Genomic DNA, 19,067 nt, shown 5'->3' on the forward strand with positions numbered 1-19,067 from the left:
AGGAAGTCCCCATTAGTGTTTTAATAAGCTCTCCCAGCAACTGTGACAGCAACCAGGGCTGAGAAGCACCACTCCTCCAGACCTAAAGCCTCAGTGGGGAACGAAGAATAAAAATTCCAATGACATTTCAGAGAAGGAATCCTAAAAGCTTAAATCTGGGGAGAATTTTGTTTCTTTCAGTCTTACAAGTGAATCGGTAGGTGGGTGCTCAGGAACCTAAACCTATCAATCAGATAATCCTAAGTCGGGGAGGTCAAAATATTTTTTTCATTTAAAAGTGTTTTTGGTATTCAAGTACCTAATAAGTGATTCCTACATATCTGACTATAATAGGCATGATGGGGAGAATTAACCAAGTATAATACAGTGCCTACTCTCACAGTCTGTAATCTAATGGCAGAAACAAAATCAGTGGCAAACAGTATGGTATGAAATAAAGTGCTAAATCTAAGATAATCTTTATTAAGCACTTTTATTGCATGCCAGGCACCAAGTGCTTTATAGTATATTAAACAAATTTCATCCTCACAATAACCCACTGAGGAGGGTTCTGTTATTATTCCCATTTCTCACCTAAGGAAACAGAGGATCAGAGTGTTATGTAAACAAACATGCACAAGCCCATAAAGCTATCAAGTAGCAGACATAAGGGTTGAAGCCAGGCTCCAAAGCTGATGCTGGTACCATTTTGCAATATCACCTACATCAGGTGGGGTAGATTCCCATATAAGCTCTGTAGGGTGCCAAGAGGAACCTGGGTCTGGCCTCAAAGCATGCGTTCTGCTAATTGAAAGAGGAAAACTTCAGGATGCTTGTGGGTGAATGAAGAGCCCAGAGGGAAAGTGAGGCTGGGTCAGGTGACACAGGGCCTTGAATGTCCGGTACAACTTGAATTTGATTAGGGACTGGCATAGGAAAGTGCTAATTTATCATGCCTTTAAGAAAGTGAGTGGGTTAGAATGGGCATCAACAGAAAATCTACAAAGAACAAATGCTGGAGAGGGTGTGGAGAAAAGGGAACCCTCTTGCACTGTTGGTGGGAATGTAAACTGATACAGCCACTATGGAGAACAGTATGGAGGTTCCTTAAAAAACTAAAAATAGAACTACCATATGATCCAGCAATCCCATTACTGGGCATATGCCCAGAGAAAACCATAATTCAAAAAGACATATTGCACCCCAATGTTCATTGTAGCACTATTTACAATAGCCAGGTCATGGAAGCAACCTAAATGCCCATCGACAGACAAATGGATAAAGAAGATGTGGTACATATATACAATGGAATATTACTCAGCCATAAAAAGGAACAAAATTGGGTCATTTGTTGAAACGTGGATGGATCTAGAGACTATCATACAGAGTGAAGCAAGTCAGAAAGAGAAAAACAAATATCGTATATTAATGCATATATGGGGAACCTAGAAAAATGGTACAGATGAACCGGTTTGCAGGGCAGAAGTTGAGACACAGATGTACAGAACAAACGTATGGACATCAAGGGGAGAAAGCCGCGGGGTGCTGGGGGTGGGATGAATTGGGTGATTGGGATTGACATGTATACACTGATGTGTATAAAGTTGATGACTAATAAGAACCTGCTGTATAAAAAAATAAATAAAATGAAAGCATTAAAGAAAAAAAAAAAAAAGTCGGTGTCCTACCGGGTGTGCTAGTGAGGTGGGAGGTGAAGTTGGTCCTGAGAACCTCTTGAGGGCAAGGGCTGTGTCCTCTTCATCTTTGTTTCCTCATGGCCTACACAGGCCTAGCACATGATTGTTACTAAATATTTGCTGAATGACAGTTGTGAACTGCTTCTTTGAAGTCACTTGGAATTCTTAATCTTCACCTTCTACTGCAGCCCAGCATGACATTACAGGTCCTAGACTGAGGTAGGAGCAGCGACAGGAATAAGGAGGAATAGACGGTTGAGACAACGAAAAACAATTAACTGGCTAGGCAACACATCATTAAGTACCCAAGAAACTACAGACAGTGGCACTCACACACATGCTGAGGGATATAACTACGACCATACATATGCCCAGAAACCAAGCCAACACGGAGAGTCCATTTCACAGAAGAGCACTGTGTTTTCCAGAACCTACCCAGCCAGAGGACCTTCCTGCAAATAATTGTTACCTGTGAGTAGAATGTTAAACTCTGCCCTTCTGCAGAGTGCCTTTCTAGTGAAGATGGGGGTGGGGTTGGGGGTGGATTCCTGAAACTGGCTAAGGACAACTATCTTAATTGTTTCCGAACTTCTATTTCAAGAACTTAAGTTTGGGAGCCAATTTAGAACGTGTTATCTTTCAGTAAGGAGCACACAAACTCAAAAATCTCATTGCCTACGTCAGAGCTGAATCCCATCTAATCCATTTCAATGGGAGTTCAACCTCTTCCAGGGTGGCAGGGCCAGGGTACCAGATTCGTGGAACTAGGCTGATTAACGTATTTAAATCCTGGTGATTCCCCAAACAACTCCAAGCCCAAAATAAAGTCGTGGTTATGGGATCCTCATACTACAGTTGTTTCGACTCTGCTCCCCTCCAAAGCACCAAGGGATCAATCCCTGTTTCTCATCACCACTGCGTGGGTAAGGTCACGCTAGAGGGACGTCCAGAGGCCTCGAAACCATACACTTGCTCTGACAGGGCTCTGGAGCCCGAGAGCCACTGGGAAGTGTGTACCGCCAGCACAGTCTTTGCAGGATGCTTATGGCCAGGTTGAAAGCTGAAAGCTGATTTTTGATTAGCAATAAATCCTGGCTAAATTAAAGAGACCAAAGTAGTCTATAAAATGTTCCCATCTGGAGTGCCATAAATGAATTATATGTGTGCTGAGGTATTAATCTCTTTACAGTTTGGGCGAGTCTGGCTGGTCACTTCTGGCGACAAGCAACCTCAACAGGTTAACCCAGTGTACCTCAGTTTATCCCAGAGTCACAGAGATGTTTTTTTTTTTTAATGTGTTATGAGGTAAAAAGGATAGGTCTATAGCAGTAACCTGTTTAAAGATAATCTTTATTTCTAAGAATTTTTGTATACAAATTAAAAGTTTAAGACCCTAATACATAACATAGCAGTGTTTTTTTTAAAAATCATTACCCCTTTGAGAATCTGATAATGCCAAAGCCCTTCTCCCCAGAACACACCTCTACTCATTCATGCAATATTCTGCATACCACTTTAGAGGATTACAGAATCCAGATTGAGGGTCTGTTCTGGATTATTAGACAAACCCAAATTTACTAGTTTTAGAGGGGTTCATCTGCTTCTTTCCCCTACCCTTTCTCTAGTACAGCTTCAAAAGACCAGAGAATTGTCAAAGAAATCTCTGAAGAAAGTATTACACTGAACTCCCTTGAAATTTCCTGGGGAGCATGCAGAAACCACTGTCAACTCCAAGAGGCATTCCAGACAAACTCCTAGCTGCTCAGGGAGGTTATGTTAATCATTGGCTCCAAGCACCACCCACCCTTGCAGTACCAACGCTGGCTGTCGGGAACCACTTACAGGTACAAAGCAGGCCTCTGCACACCTCCCTCTGGCTTTGGATGCATTTTTAGTTAGTGTTTATACTAGAAACCCCATGTAACCACCTTGCAGTCTCCGCTGGCCACTGCAAGCACATGACCTTGTTCGTGTGTATTAACCACTCACAGTTGCCACTAATCAAGGCAAAGATTGTACAAATGGGGGAATGGGGAAAAAGGGACATTTACATCAATTATTTTAGCAGCATCTTTATTGCAACAAAGAACCTGTAATAAAATGCAACAAAACTAATGTTTCACTTTACATGATTAAAAGCCATGTAGCTGAAAATAAGAAAACCCATAAACTTACTGGAGTGAGACATGCAGTTCTTTTTATATAAGTCAATGCTTAAAACAGCAGGCACTTTATGTTCTAAAATTAAAGACCTGAACTCCAACTGTGCTGAATACAACATAAATTTGTATTTGGGTTATGTAAAAACAAACATACTTTTTCTCTCTCTGAGGGACTTCTCAAATGATTACCTAGAACTGTCTCTTGATGAAATAAGAAAAGCAAGAGCCAGCACCTTGCACTAACATGTCTCCATATTTCAGGGTGCAAGATGGATTAGGTGAGGCTGGTTGGGGTTCGGAAGGTGGGAGTCAGGAAAGTTTCCTTATTCCTTTATGTCTGCTGGGAATGGACACTCACCTTACATATCTTAGTTTAGATATGGCCATGTCTCATTGCTTACTTTAAACAGCTATAATTTGGGCTCCCAGGCTTAAGCAAGCACTCTATACCCCAATCCCCAAACTCCCCACTACACCAAGGAAGACACATTTAGTGTTAACAATTTTAATTAACTTCAGAATGTCATATACTAATTAGAAGTACTGCTTCATTAATAAGCATGCTTAGCATTTACTTTAGAATGGAAAAATTAACCATTTTATGTTATCTTTAAAATGTTTCATAGGAATATATTAATAAATACTTCTTTAAAAATTTGCCTTTTCTACATATCATTTAACTACCATGAGTTAGGATATCTGGATGGAGTCTAGCACCAACCAAACACTAACTGGCTGTGTGACCATGGGTATATTTTCTCCTCTCTCTATATGGAGGTTTCCTCCTCTAAATAATGAGAACACCAGATTATACCAAAGATGAAACAGCTTGAAAGTTTTACAATTCTGTAATAATGAGAGATCTCATAGGAATCATTCCACCTAAAGAGAGAACACTGTCACAGAGAGGTGGGATACACCTTCTGTAAGAAGTAAAACAAGCAAAGTAAGCATCAATATCTATATCTCATTCTTCTGAAAAATAATGCATGCATTGTGACTTCATCCTCTTGTGAGGCTTTGGAAACAAGCCAGGAATGGCATAGACAGAAAAACCTTCACTCCAAAATTAATCTCCAGACCAAGGGGATATATAGTTAATGATACCTTCTGCTTTTTTCAGAGTGAAAAAAGGGCCAACAGTCATCACAGATGAGCAGCTATCTTGACTATTGTTTTAGGTTCTTGTCAAACAGTCCAGTGTAGAAATCACCTATTATTTTCTTAATCCAACTCATTCTCTGCAGAAGAGTTTCTTAAAGTAGCCCACAAATGACTTGCTTTAGAGTCACCTGGGAAGCTTGTTAGAAATGCAGATTCCTGGTCTCCACTTAAATCAATAAAATCCAAATTTCTAAGAGTGAGGTTCAAGATTGCATTTCTTTTCATAAGCATCCCAGATGAATCTTAGATTTTGAGTCCCACTGCTCAACAACGCAGAAGCAACCATAACTACTGATGGTTGTTCAAGTGCACCCAATTATCAAACCTGCAAAACCCCCCTTTGATGTTTAAGCTAGTGCTTTTTGGTTCTCACTAAAAATGCTGCTATACTCTTGCCTTTTAGTTTGTTACCCAAACACAGGGTACAAATAGTTTTAGTGAGATTTCTACTGATTGCTTGAATTGACTATGATGTTTTCCACATTGATTTTAAAATCAAATTCAGTTGAGCTGTCTTTCTGTAAGCGAATTCAGTCAGGTATTTTTCCCCCTATGGAAGGAGAATGGCATTTAACTGACTGGGAATTATAACAGAAGCATTCCTTGTGATGGGAGGAAAGCAGAAGGCAAGATGCAAAAGGAAAACACCTGTGAATTCAAGAGTCCATGAGGTTCTTTAAGGTTTGTTTTGATAAAATATGAGATGCCATTTTGAAGAAACAGCCTTATTGGGTAAGAGGTTTCAAATGAGTAGCTGTATAAAAGCCACTGTATAGCATTTCTACTTTGCATATTATATAAGGTTAGATGGTCAGATGCCACTAGTCCCTAGACAAAAACCATCTTCAGTAATCAGATACATACTTAAGTCATGGGGGAAAATACTTTCTTGGGGAAGAAAAGTTACCCAAATCAATTTAATTTAACATTGAAAAAAATATAAACAAATATTGGCATGGGAAAATATCATAACAAGAAAATCAATACATATACAGACACAGGGAAAAGTGTGGTACCTATTATACAGTATAAATACAAAAACAGCAAAACCCAATCCCCCTCCACAGACAGCACCACCAGGTCACCCTGCCATCTCTGGACCTCCCCCACCTCCCATGCGGCCCTTAGTGATGAAGTCCACATCTCATGCACAGTCACCATCCTTACTAATGGAGGCTGTGCTCTCTAGGGCAGAAATCTACTCTCTCTGTAGTGGTGAGAAAGAAGAGAGTAATTTTTTTTTTGGAGTGTTGTTTAGAAGTACTTTCCAAACACTGAGGCTTGTCAAACTCATAGGTGCCTTCTCTGCCACTGGCTCCAATGTGACCCATCTAACACCCTAAGATTCTAAGATGGCAGATCCCAATCGGCACTATGAGCTCCCTTAATAGTCAACTGCTAGGGCTAAACCAGAAAAATGTCACGGTCATTCAAGAACTCACTTATAAGCTTTGAACATTGCAAAAGAGAGCCATGCCTTGCTGGGGATCAGTTTATGGTAAAGAGGTTGTCTGGAAACTCTTTAAGCTCACAATATCTAAATAATATTCAAATAATTTAAAAAGGTTAAAGAAAGTTTCAATTTGTAAGGTTTCCAAAATTAAGAAGAAAATTAAAAAAATTAGAATTAGAATTGTAAAAGTAACTCTAAGGAACTTTTCCTCCCCTGAATAATGTTAGTCTGTACCTGTGTTGGCAAGAGTGTGATTTCTTAATCTGGTTTCCTTAACTAATATTCTAGGAGTTTAAATTTCAATTCCTAAACTTTTTCATGAGTATTTTTTGTCAAATTATACTTCTGCTTAGATCTTAAGCAGACCCTTGCCTTCTCCTCTCCCTGCCGTTCTCCACACTCTGGTCTCCCCCACCCCACCAAAATTCCCCTCCACTGCCCTAAAACTCTGGAATATTTCAATGAGGAAATACCCAATGGAAACTGGCACCACTAAATTTTCTGAAAAATACAAGTGAATGTGTACTTTTTTCTTTTCCTAAAGTGAAAGAAATTGCCTGCAAATATTTAAGCTCTAATCATTTGATTAAAACTTTCCTGTCTGTAATTATCAATATTATAAGACTAATTAAATCCATGCTACATATACAGTTACTTGCCTTTATGTGAAAGGAAAAACCCACTCGGTCATATCATCAAAGAGAACTATTTATACTAGATACAGTTTAAATTGGTTAAAAACTGGTCAGAGTCTGAATGAAACAAAATTAAGTGTCTTTAGGAGGCTACTAAGTTATCCTTGAAAAATCATTAATGACCGGTTAAGCCATAGGTTTAATAGTGATTAGTTCATAACATGCTGGATACACCCCAAGCAATGTAGTATAAGCTATTCAATTACATTTAAGTGCTATCAAATCTGTAACTAGTCAGAGATTCTGGAATTGAACCAAACCAATCACTAATATCATATTTTAACAAATTCAGAAGTATACTGTAAAAATACACTAATTAAGTCCATGAGGTTTCATAATGCTATTAAAAATGAAAATAAGGTAGTATGGATACATGGTACTAATGTCTTATTTCTTTCAGTAATTCTCATGGTATTGCTGGGTCCCTTAGAAATATGTATCATTTAATTTTGTGTATGGTTAAGGTATTAGATTACTATCTACAAGCTGTAAACACCTGCATGGCACCAAATATACTTTCAGAAGTAGATGTTATGTGGCAGGTACCAAAATGTGATGATAAATTCTCTACTAATTAAACCTCCTCATCTGGTTAAACAGCCAGTGTATACCAGAGTTCTACACAGGTCAAAGTTATATCACTTTCAGAGCAGCAATACGTGATCCAAGGTTTTCTTGAAGGTAGTGCAAAAGATGCAGTTCATAATGTTCTCCAGATTCAGGAACTCTTATGCTGTGTCTCTCCTGAGGATAGATCTTAAAAACAACAACAACAAAATCAAAATACACAAAATAAGAATTTAGGAATACATCTCCTTCCAAAGCTTTCCAGAGATTTTCAACAGAATTAATAACATGGAGCAGAGCTTCTCCAAGATATTATACACATATATCCTATCTAAAGGGCCTTCTCTTTTTATAATTCCCTATGTACCACTAAGCTTACAGAAGGATCAGTGGTTCTCCAAGTGTGGTTTGCAGACTTCTGGGGTCCTCAGAACTCTTTCCAGGGATACACAAGGTCATATTTACTTTCAGATCAAAAATAAGATATTATTTGCCTTTATTCACTGTGTTGGCATTTGCACTGATAATGAAAGGCAATGGTGGGTAAAAGTGCTGGTGCCTTAGCATGAATCAAGGCAGTGACATACACTTGTAGTAAACAAGAAAAAATGCCAGTTTCCCTTAAGTAGTAGTAAAAATTAGAATTTTGTTAAGTTGCAACCCTTAAGCAGAGGTCTTTTTATATTCTGTGGTGATAAGATGGGAAGAAGGCATAAAGCACTTCTGCTACACGATGTCTCAAGGAAAAGGACTTGTACAACTGAGTTTTGTTTTGTTTTTTCTTTTGGCCCTGCCGCACAGCATGCGGGATCTTAGTTCCCTGACCAGGTATCGAACCCACGCCCCCTGCAGTGGAAGAACGGAGTCTTAACCACTAGATAGCCAGGGAAGTCCCTACAACTGAGTTTTTAAATGGAACTCCATTTTTCACTTGAAAGAATGACAACTATGGTGATTCAGACTTGGCTATCTGGCAAACATTTTCTAAAAATGATGTGAGCCAGTCACTTCAAGGACAACATTGACAGTATTTGTTGCCAATGATAAATTTTGAGCTTTTAAATGAAAATTAGAATTTTGGAAAACTTGCATCTACCACTCCTAGCTCATGAGCTTCTCAATACTTGGAGAATTTTCTGTTGAGATCAGTGGTAATATCAATGTATATGATTTAAAAAATATTGTATGATTAAGTGGATCAACACTTAGAAGTGAACCAATATTTTCCAGATGACCAATGCATGGGTAAAAGATCCATTTGAAGTACGAGATCCAACAGATTGTAATGTAGCAGAGTATGAAAAGTTTACAGATATGGTTTCAGATTCCACACTAAGACTAACCTTTAAGAAACTACCATTTGTTCAGTTTTGGTGTAGCAACAAAGAAGAATATCCATGATTATCTGAAAAAGCTAAAATATTACTCCCATTTCTTAATTACATATTTTGTGAGGCCAAAATTTCTTCATTTACTTTAGCCAAAACAACATTTCACAACAGATTGTATGTGGAAGTAGATACGAGAATCTAGATGTATTTCTTATTAAGCCAGAGATTAAAGGGATTTAGAAAAATGTAAAACAGTGCTAACTTTCTCAGTAAATTGTTTTGTCTTGAAAAATTTTCTCCTCCATTAAAAATGTGATCTGTGTTAACATGTAATAGTTTATTATTGTTAATTTTAAATAAATAAATGAATATTTTAAAATTTTCTTAGTCAATATCTTATATGAGAAATACTGATAGACATAACTCACATAAACAAAAGCTTTTTGGTATATAAAAGGGTCCTGAGACCAAAACGCTTGAAAACTGCTGCTATAGACAAATATCTCATAGTTTACCTACATAAATGTCAACTGAAACACAAAAAAGGGAAAAGTAATATTTTTCATTTCTTATGAGAACAATCTGTGTAAGGAGTAGAAACGAGGAAGAAAGGAGGAAAAATTTCTCTTAAAAGCTTTTTTTTGAGTAATGGAGCAATGGAGGTAAGTAACTTGTTGGTTTCTGCTCCAATGTCAATATAAAACGGAAGAAAATTAAAAGACCTTGTAATCAGGTCCTAAAAATCCTTTATAACAATGAAATCAACTAGCATTTCTTTACCCTTCCAAGAGGAAGAAGAAAAGCAAAGGAGGATAGTGAATGGACTCCTGTCATCTTGTCCATGATTACAAACTGAAAGCAGATACAGATACGCAAGTCATGTAATCTGATAGGACAATTTTCATCCTGACTTCCACAGGATCTTAATTTTTATCTAACTAGAGGCACTACTAACTATGCCTATTATTTTAGTTCTCTTAAGCAGAGAGTGGCCACAGCTGAAAATTCAACCTTACTCCATACTTTATTATATTTCAAAGTAACCAATCACTAATCATGGCTGTTTTAATCAGAAACTGTAAAAGAACTCACCTGTAAATCATATGGCTTTCCAGCCCTCACTAAAAAACTCAGTAATATACTGGTGTGTGCAAAATGGACATTCTCATCCAAGAACCCATGTAAGAGTAGTAAACGATTTGGTCTGGAAAAATGGAAATATCAGAGGATTAGGCAAAATAAGAGTATTTGGGAAAACCACTTAACTCCTTAAAACTAATCACAACTAACTACGTTAACTTCCTTATACTGTAATATTAGAATAAGGATTCAACATTTTGGGACTTCCCTGGTGATGCAGTGGTTAGGAATCCGCCTGCCAATGCAGGGGACATGGGTTTGAGCCCTGGTATGGGAAGATCCCACATGCCATGCAGCAACTAAGCCCGTGTGCCACAACTACTGAGCCTGCGCTCTAGAGCCCGCAAACCGCAACTACTGAGCCCACGTGCCACAACTACTGAAGCCCACATGCCCACGTGCTCCGCAACAAGAGAAGCCACCGCAATGAGAAGCGCGCGCACCGCAACGAAGAGTAGCCCCCGCTCTGCACAACTAGAGAAAGCCTGCGCGCACCAACGAAGACCCAGGGCAGCCAAAATTAAAAAAAATAATAATAAATAAATTTATTTAAAAAAAGGATTCAGCATTTCAATATTAAATTAGTAATATATTAACCAGATGCTACATGTAAAGAAAAAATATATATATATATATTTTTTGCGGTACACGGGCTTCTCACTGCCGTGGCCTCTCCCGTTGCCGAGCACAGGCTCCGGCCCAGCTGCTTCGCGGCACGTGGGATCCCCCCGGACCGGGGCACGAACCCACGTCCCCCGCATCGGCAGGCGGACCCTCAACCACTGCGCCACCAGGGAAGCCCCCCAAGAAAAAATATTTTAATTAAATCGTGTTCTATTTCCTATTAAGATATTAGCACACATCAATAATTATAGCATGTCCCTAGAAAAAGAAAAATCATATATGTTACTTGCAAAATATACGTAAGCAGAAATGGAATTTTTTCCACCTTGAAACAGTTGTGTACTTAATTAAGCTTCTTTTATCACTTAAGCAACTGCTTCAAATATAACTTGTAAAAAAACCCAAATTATATGAACTGGCCTATAATTAAGCTTTGACAAACAGCTATGTCTTCTAGTACTCTATAAAATATTAGCTTTGGTTTTGTCATGCTTATAGTTTTCATTATTAAAGACAATTTTTAAAGATACAATTTTAAATTTATAATTTTAATTTTAAAGCTTAAGCTTACTCAGAGGGGAATTTTTCTGCTTGCATGGCCACAGATCCTAAGTAATAGCCCTGTTCATTCTGGTCAGGGTGACCCATATAACGTTCCGTGTAGCCTGTATCATAGAAGATCCACAGAGTGACTGGGGCCCCAGCAATAGCAACCTGCATAAGATAACAGTGACAGTCAAGTGTGGTCCAGAAAAGAATGGCTAGCACTGAGAGTCTGTAACTGCAAATTTACAGGCTAAAATTATCCTTAGGCTTTAGCCCCATGACTGGAGCATACATGGTCTCAGGCAACTCAGAAAATCAAAGGGGAGTGCGAAGGTCAAGGATTTGATACTTTGTGAGTCAGTTAGCTTCATGTTCCACAGATGTGCCACACACCAAATCCTTAACCTGGGCTAGATGAAATATAAACATGGGCCTCTGTTAAAAGGGGAGGCTGAACTAGAACATATGAATGCCTCAGTGTAAATTTATTCCTGCTCCTGGGGAAAAAAATATGGGACAAGTGTCAGCTTTATATAGGAAAAAGCAGTCTTTTTTCTTTTTTTTTTTTAGCTTCTGTTGGCAGTACAGAATTAAAACAATGAATGAAATATATTTAAGCACTAAATACTTGCCTCATTTTAAGTCTCCCACACACAGTTTTATATTTAAATATTGATTTAAATACTGTAATTACTTTCTTGACAGCTGCAAGCCTGGGAAAATTATGGCAGTATTCAGAGTTCATTTTGTGGTTATTATAAATAAAGATTATCTTAATATACATGTAAGAACAAAAACCCTATAGTTTTTATTCTTAAAAAATAAAAAATTTTCACTGTAAAATAAAATGTTATTGAAATATTAAAAAGAAAAATGCCACTCATAATTCCCATTCCCTTAACAACTGTTAGCATCATTTTATATTTTCTTGTAACATATTTTTCTAAGAAGCTGTTTATAGAATTGGAATCATTGTTTACATATTTCATAGTTTATTCATTCAGTACAGATTTACTTAGGACCGACTATGTGCCAAGCATTGTGCTTGGCAGCTGAGGATACAGCATAGGGCAGACAGATCCCTGCCCTCAGAGGTTGTAGTCCAACAATTACACAAATAAGAACAACCCAATATGAATGTGTGTTTTACTAATCATGACTATCTCCCATAATCTTTGGCATATGTCTATAAATAGCCAGTAACTGATCAAGTTGACAATTATTTTATATAGATAAATGTAGATAAAGATACGTAAACATATCTCACGAGTTGACAAGATATATCTATTATTTCACACGGCTATTAAACACACAAACCCTAACATTTCACAGTACTGTCAACTCTGTAAACCTTCAGAAAATTTGCATTTCCTCATATCTCAATTTATAGAAAATTCTACGCTTATTGCAAAAAGAAGTACCATAGGAAATCACATACCCTGAATATATCTGACCTCTGCATTAATGCCATCAGGGAGAGGTATCCTCCATAGGACCAGCCATGGATGCCCACACGATCTAAGTCAATGAAATCATATTGAGAGGCTAGATATTGGAGTCCTTCCACCTGATCGTCAATTTCTATTTGACCCTGTAAAAAATGGAGAGCATTTCACTGATTCTGATAAATAAAAATCTTATTATAAGAGTGCTTTTAAAGCTGATAGATGTTCTTACTAAAAATACCTGTAGTTTTTTTAGATAAGAACTCATTATCAATGGAAATTCTGTTGCTCGAAAAAAAAATTTTTAACTCTAGAGATAGGAGCCTATAGCTTCTGTTGCTAGCCTGTCCTAGAGTTTAGTTACCCCTTAGTCATAAAGTTCTTTCCTACTGTGACCCAAAATGTCCCTTGCCGTATGGGTATTTCCCATTTCCATTTGTTCTGTTGTCTGCTAAGAGGTCAGCATCTTCCTTGTAACAAGCCTTCCTACACCCAAAGATAAAAAATTAGCCCTCTTAAGTGGTTGACTAATATTACCTCTCCTTTTTAAAACTTAATGTAATAAAGCAGAGGGAATCACTCTTGACGCATTATCCTATTTCCCTATCACCTACCTCTAGGAACTGAACATACAATTTCTTTAAAGTCCTGTATAGTCCTAATTCCTATCGCCACCACCCTGTCTGTATTACTAGGCCTGCCAGTGCACACAATCTCACTTCACTGAGCCAAAAACAAAAATAAAAACAAAAACTTACATGAGAATACAACATAAGGTCAAAGAACTGGCTGTGGGAGAAAATCCCCATGTCTTACTCAGCATGTCCAATACACTGGCAAACACAGTAACTGCCTTACTGTGCAAAAGGAACATCGGATTCTCATCATTTCCCAAAGCAGCAGAAAGGACATGGGGCATCTCTAAAAGGTAGCATTTAAAGCTTCCTGTAGAGAGAAAGAGGCTTGTCACAAGGAAGGCACTAACCAGTTGGTTTCTCTCTTCACAGAGGACAGAACAAATCTCAATTATTCCTAATAGTGTACAGGATGCTGAAAACTAAATGGACTGGCTTGTGGCTAAACTGGACATAAAAAATAGAAAGAGAGGGGGTTTCTATATAAAAGTGGTTCTATCTCAGCTCCCCAAATTTACATATAGGTAGACATGAATAGCCTAGTGAATATCAAGTTGTACCTTCCCTCCCACCCCCAAACCATAACACATGCTCACATGCACACACGTGCACACACACTCACAGTGCCTTCCCCCAACTCCTTCTCTGGGATTTCACACTAAACAATGCACCAAAAATTGTAAATGTCTTTAAAAGAAAAATGTTTGTATGTTCACACACCATTTTATATTTAAAGGCGCCTTCAAATTTAAGCCCTCGGTGACAGGATCCCCTGTTGTCTATCACTACAACCACGTAACCCAGAGAGGCTAGGGTATTCAATCGGAAATACTTGATTCCTTTAAACCGATTATTCACCAACTGCACCTGAGGAAGAAATACAACTTCAGTGAAATTTATTATATGGCAGCATACAAAAGCATAAGAGAGGCAGGATGCTGCAAAAAATAGAAAGCTTCAATTTTTAACATTATTTTGCCTATAAAATGAAATTATTTTCTTGTGGCAAGAACACAACATGAAATGGACCCTCTTAAAATTTTAAGTGTACAATACAGTATTGTTAATCATAGGACAATGTTGGACAGCAGATCTCTAGAATTTATTCATCTTGCATAATTAAGAATTTTTTATGCCCATTGATTAGCAATTCCCCTCCTCCCCCTCTCCCTGATTTATTTATTTATTTATTTATTTATTTATTTATTTTTTTGCGGTACGCGGGCCTCTCCCGTTGTGGCCTCTCCCGTTGCGGAGCACAGGCTCCAGACGTGCAGGCTCAGCGGCTATGGCTCACGGGCCCAGCCTCTCCGCAGCATGTGGGATCTTCCTGGACCGGGGCACGAACCCGTGTCCCCTGCATTGGCAGGGGGACTCTCAACCACTGCGCCACCAGGGAAGCCCTCCCTGATTTATTTTTATTTTTTAAATTAACTTATTTTATTTATTTTTGGCTGTGTTGGGTCTTCGTTGCTGTGCCTGGGCTTTCTCTAGTTGCAGCGAGCGGGGGCTACTCTTAGTTGTGGTGTGCGGGCTTCTCACTGCAGTGGCTTCTCTTGTTGCAGAGCACGGGCTCTAGGTGTGTGGGCTTCACTAGTTGTGGCACGCGGGCTCAGTAGTTGTGGCTCGTGGGCTCTAACGCACAGGCTCAGTAGTTGTGGCACATGGGCTTAGGTGCTCTGCAGCATGTGGGATCTTCCCGGACCAGGACTTGAACCCATGTCCCCTGCACTGGCAGGTGGATTCTTAACCACTGCACCACCAGGGAAGTCCCCTTATTTACTTTTAAATTAAATCTTTTCATGTTCATGTTACTTCTTTTCTTTCTTAACTTCACACTCAAAGTTCTGAGGAATTACTGAGTAACTACAGACTTTAAAATTATAAGCTAGATACTAACTACATACAAGATAAGTGATTTAACCTACCCCATAGAAAAAATTACTAAAATGATTACTTCTACCCTGAGGAAGAATTGTATCATTCAAATGACAGAATAAGATCATTTTTTCTCCCTACCTGTCTCTTCTGGGATTGTCTCTGACCAGTAGAGGGAAAACTGAAGTATTTTAATGAATTACTATGACCAGTCAGCTTCTTTTTTCCTGCTACACAAATCAGTGCAAAAGGTAGAATAATTCTTAAATATCTTTATTGCCCTAGAAACTATACTTCAAAATGACTGAGAAATTAAATGTAGTTTGGGCTTTACCAGAAATATACTCTCTGGTGAAAAGAAGACTTTAATTAATGGGCAGAAAGTTACAGAAGTTCAAGGTTTGGTGGATACTAAGGTAGATAATAAACAAACAAAAAAAGGTTCTGGCAAAATTGAGGAAGTGTTCTCTGGCTGAAACCAATGGGAAAACCAAGCCAGCCAGGAGTTAAAATAAACATCGATGCTGTCTTCACTCAATAAATACCCACTGAGCATTGAATGGGCTAGACTGGCAGTGGCGGTATAAAGAACCTTCTCCTTTTGAACTTTCGGATGTTTAGCGCCACTGCAACAACTGTCAAACTGGTCTTTCTGTTTCTATACTTGTCCTCCGTATAGTCTGTTCTCACAGCAACAGGACGATGTTTAAAAATGTAAATCAGGTATGACTTTATAGCTTTGGTCCTCCTAATGGCAGGGGGTTTAGATCAGAGTAAGATCTAAACTCCTTACCACTGCCTTTGAGACACTACATTATCTAGCTCTTGGCTATTTCTGTGACCTCATCTCATACCATTTCCCCCCTTGAGCACTGCACTCTAACCTTACCACTAACTATATCAAGTTGGTTCTAACCCCAGGACACATTAACATTTACTGTTCCCTCTGTCTACAATGCTCTGCCCTCAGATCTTTAACATGGCTCATCCCTTCTCATCCTCTGCAACCTCAGAGAGCTTCCCTGACCTTCCAGTCAGAACCCTCATTTTAGTCACTTTGCCATCCTCTTTCCCAACAATTATTCATAACACTTCCATTATATGAAGTTATATAATTTATATGTCTGCTTGTTTATTATTTTCCTCATTAATCTCCATGAGGGTGGGACATTAGTCTGACTTGTTCACTGTGGTATCCTCACTGCCTAGAATAGTGCCTGGTACATAATAGGAACTCAGTAACTATTTGCTGAATGAATGAAAAACAGAGACAAGAGAGTGATGTTTTCCCTGTCTACCTCGGGAGGAGGGGTTTGGTGGGCAAAAGTGCTTGTTTTTAAAGGGAGGGAGCTGAAAAAAGAATTATTAGGCAAGGAACACATATATGAACATATAAGAAAAATAACTCACTTCTTTGCCTGCTGTCAATCACAGAAGATGGCCTCAATTGCCTGATACAACATTCTCCCCCAGAGCCAGTGTTTCTGCCTTTGCAGCCTCCAGGCCTGCTTCTTCTTAGAAGGAGGTACTTAAACATAATGCCCTTTAGCACTAAGAATTCAGAAGTTTTCTTCAGTATCAATTCTTCAAAACCTGTGTTCTGCTATTTTAACTTGCTCTCTTGTGCATTTATGTTTGCAGAACAGTGTCTGGCACATAGGAAGTATTATAAATATTTGCTAAATAAACATTTTTTTTTAAATAAACATTTTTAAACACACTACTGTTATCAATGAAAAGTTTAAAGAACTAAGCCTTGATGACTTTAATGGGAAATATTTGTTGCTTTCCTTGGTTTCACTTTTGTCCGACTACAGACGTTGCTGCATTTAGCGATGAAGTAATTCACCTCACGTTATGAATTGTGGCATTGTTGTTATTCAAAAGATTCCCACTTTGGGGGATTCCCTGGTGGCGCAGTGGTTGGGAGTCTGCCTGCCGATGCAGGGGACACGGGTTTGTGCCCCGGTCCAGGAGGATCCCGCATGCCGCGGAGCGGCTGGGCCCGTGGCCGTGTCCGCGTCCGCTGGGCCCGCGCGTCCGGAGTCTGTGCTCTGCGACGGGAGAGGCCACAGCGGTGACAGGCCCGCGTACCGCAAAAAAAAAAAAAAAAAAAAAAGATTCCCACTTTGACCTGAATATACACCAAGAAAAAAAAGGTTTGGACCACTTATGTGATTTAATCAAATTTTGCAAGGTTATTGTGTGCTATTAGAAAGATCTGATCTTACATTATGGAGCCTCTTCGTAACTAATCCACATGGTCATCAAACACAAGGATGAATGACCTCCCAGTGGGTTGAAGTGCCAAATGCATTCTATCATGCAAAGTGTTATGGGGAAATCTCCCTGCAAACTGAATAGCAGATTCTCCTGTGGCCTCACCAAATTTGAATGCTTCCAAAGAACACTTTGAGAAAGAAACTGTTCTATAAGTGCAAAAAAATGCAGTTGTATTCATAAAGTACTCCAAACAATTAAAGAATTTTGTTTTTACTGCATGGCGAGGACTTTATTATGGTAAAACATGCATTTTAACCATTTTAAGTGTATATAATTCAGTGGTATTAAGTACATTCACACTGCTGTGCAACCATCATCACTATCCATTTCCAGAACTTTTTCATCATCCCAAACAGAAACTTCAAACCTATTAAACAATAATTCCCTATCCCTCCCCAGTCCCTGACAACCTCTATTCTACTTTCTGTCTCTATGAATTTACTTCTTCTAGGTACCTCATACAAGTGGAAAAATATAATATTTATCCTTCTGTGCTTGGCTTATTTTACTTAGCACAGTGAGCTCAATGTTCATCCATGCTGTAGTACGAGTCAGAATTTCCTTTTTTTTTTAAAAGGCTGCATAATATTCCTCTACATACCACATTTTGTTTACCCATTCATCTATCAACGGACACTGGGGTTGCTTCCACCTTTTGGCTATTATGAATAATGTTGCAATCAACACTGGTGTACAAGTATCTGTTTGAGTTTTTGCTTTGAATTCTTTTGGGTATACATCCTGAAATGGAATTGCTGGATCAGATTATAATTCTATGTTTAACTTTTTGAAGTACTGTCATATTGTTTTCCATAGCAGCTGCATCATTTTACATTCCCATCAGCAACATATTAGAGTTCCAATTTTTCTACACCCTCACCAATATTTATTATTTTCCTTTTTTTTTTGATAATAGCTATCCTAAGGGGTGTGAGGTGGTATCTCATTGTGGTTTTGATTTGCATTTCCCTAATGCTTAGTGATACTACCTTTTCATATGGCTTAGACTTTTTAAACTTAATTACTAATATAAGGAGTCCTTTAGTATTAAAAATATAAATAACCAGCTAGTTTTTATAGTGTGTTTTCCACATATCTTATATATCATTTCTTCATTGGGAAGGAGAAACACCCTTCTTACTTAGTCATAATATCAAAATAATATAACAAAACATGTAAAGTTTCTGAGCGTGTCCTGTAATTTGTCTCCTGAATTTCTTTGTATTACACCTTTTATTTATTTTTATTTATTTTGCAGTACATGGGCCTCTCACTGTTGTGGCCTCTCCCGTTGCGGAGCACAGGCTCTGGACGCGCAGGCTCAGCAGCCATGGCTCACGGGCCTAGCCGCTCCGCGGCATGTGGGATCCTCCCGGACGGGAGCACAAACCCGTGTCCCCTGCATCGGCAGGCGGACCCTCAACCACTGTGCCACCAGGGAAGCCCTGTATTACACCTTTTTTTTAAA

At 38.6% G+C, this 19,067-nt stretch overlaps 1 protein-coding gene across 7 annotated transcripts in view; it reads right to left on the reverse strand.

Annotated features, from left to right (window-relative positions):
* Positions 1–3,732: 3,732 nt before the first annotated feature.
* Positions 3,733–19,067, reverse strand: part of DPP8 (dipeptidyl peptidase 8) — a 57,196-nt gene continuing 41,861 nt past the window's right edge. For 2 of the 7 annotated variants that reach the window (XM_060152122.1, XM_060152115.1), the window contains exons 17-21: positions 14,159–14,305; positions 12,797–12,949; positions 11,384–11,526; positions 10,141–10,252; positions 3,733–7,906 (exon numbers count right to left, since the gene is read on the reverse strand). In XM_060152122.1, coding sequence (XP_060008105.1) covers positions 7,784–7,906; positions 10,141–10,252; positions 11,384–11,526; positions 12,797–12,949; positions 14,159–14,305 — 678 coding nt within the window. In that variant the 3' untranslated portion in view covers positions 3,733–7,783. Of the gene's footprint in view, positions 7,907–10,140; positions 10,253–11,383; positions 11,527–12,796; positions 12,950–13,585; positions 13,749–14,158; positions 14,306–16,732; positions 16,868–19,067 lie in introns of those variants that run through there. The other 5 variants (XM_060152131.1, XM_060152139.1, XM_060152150.1 and 2 more) reach the window with 5 other exon arrangements.

The sequence above is a fragment of the Lagenorhynchus albirostris genome, chromosome 1 (genome assembly GCF_949774975.1).
Source record: "Lagenorhynchus albirostris chromosome 1, mLagAlb1.1, whole genome shotgun sequence".
NCBI lineage: Eukaryota > Metazoa > Chordata > Mammalia > Artiodactyla > Delphinidae > Lagenorhynchus > Lagenorhynchus albirostris.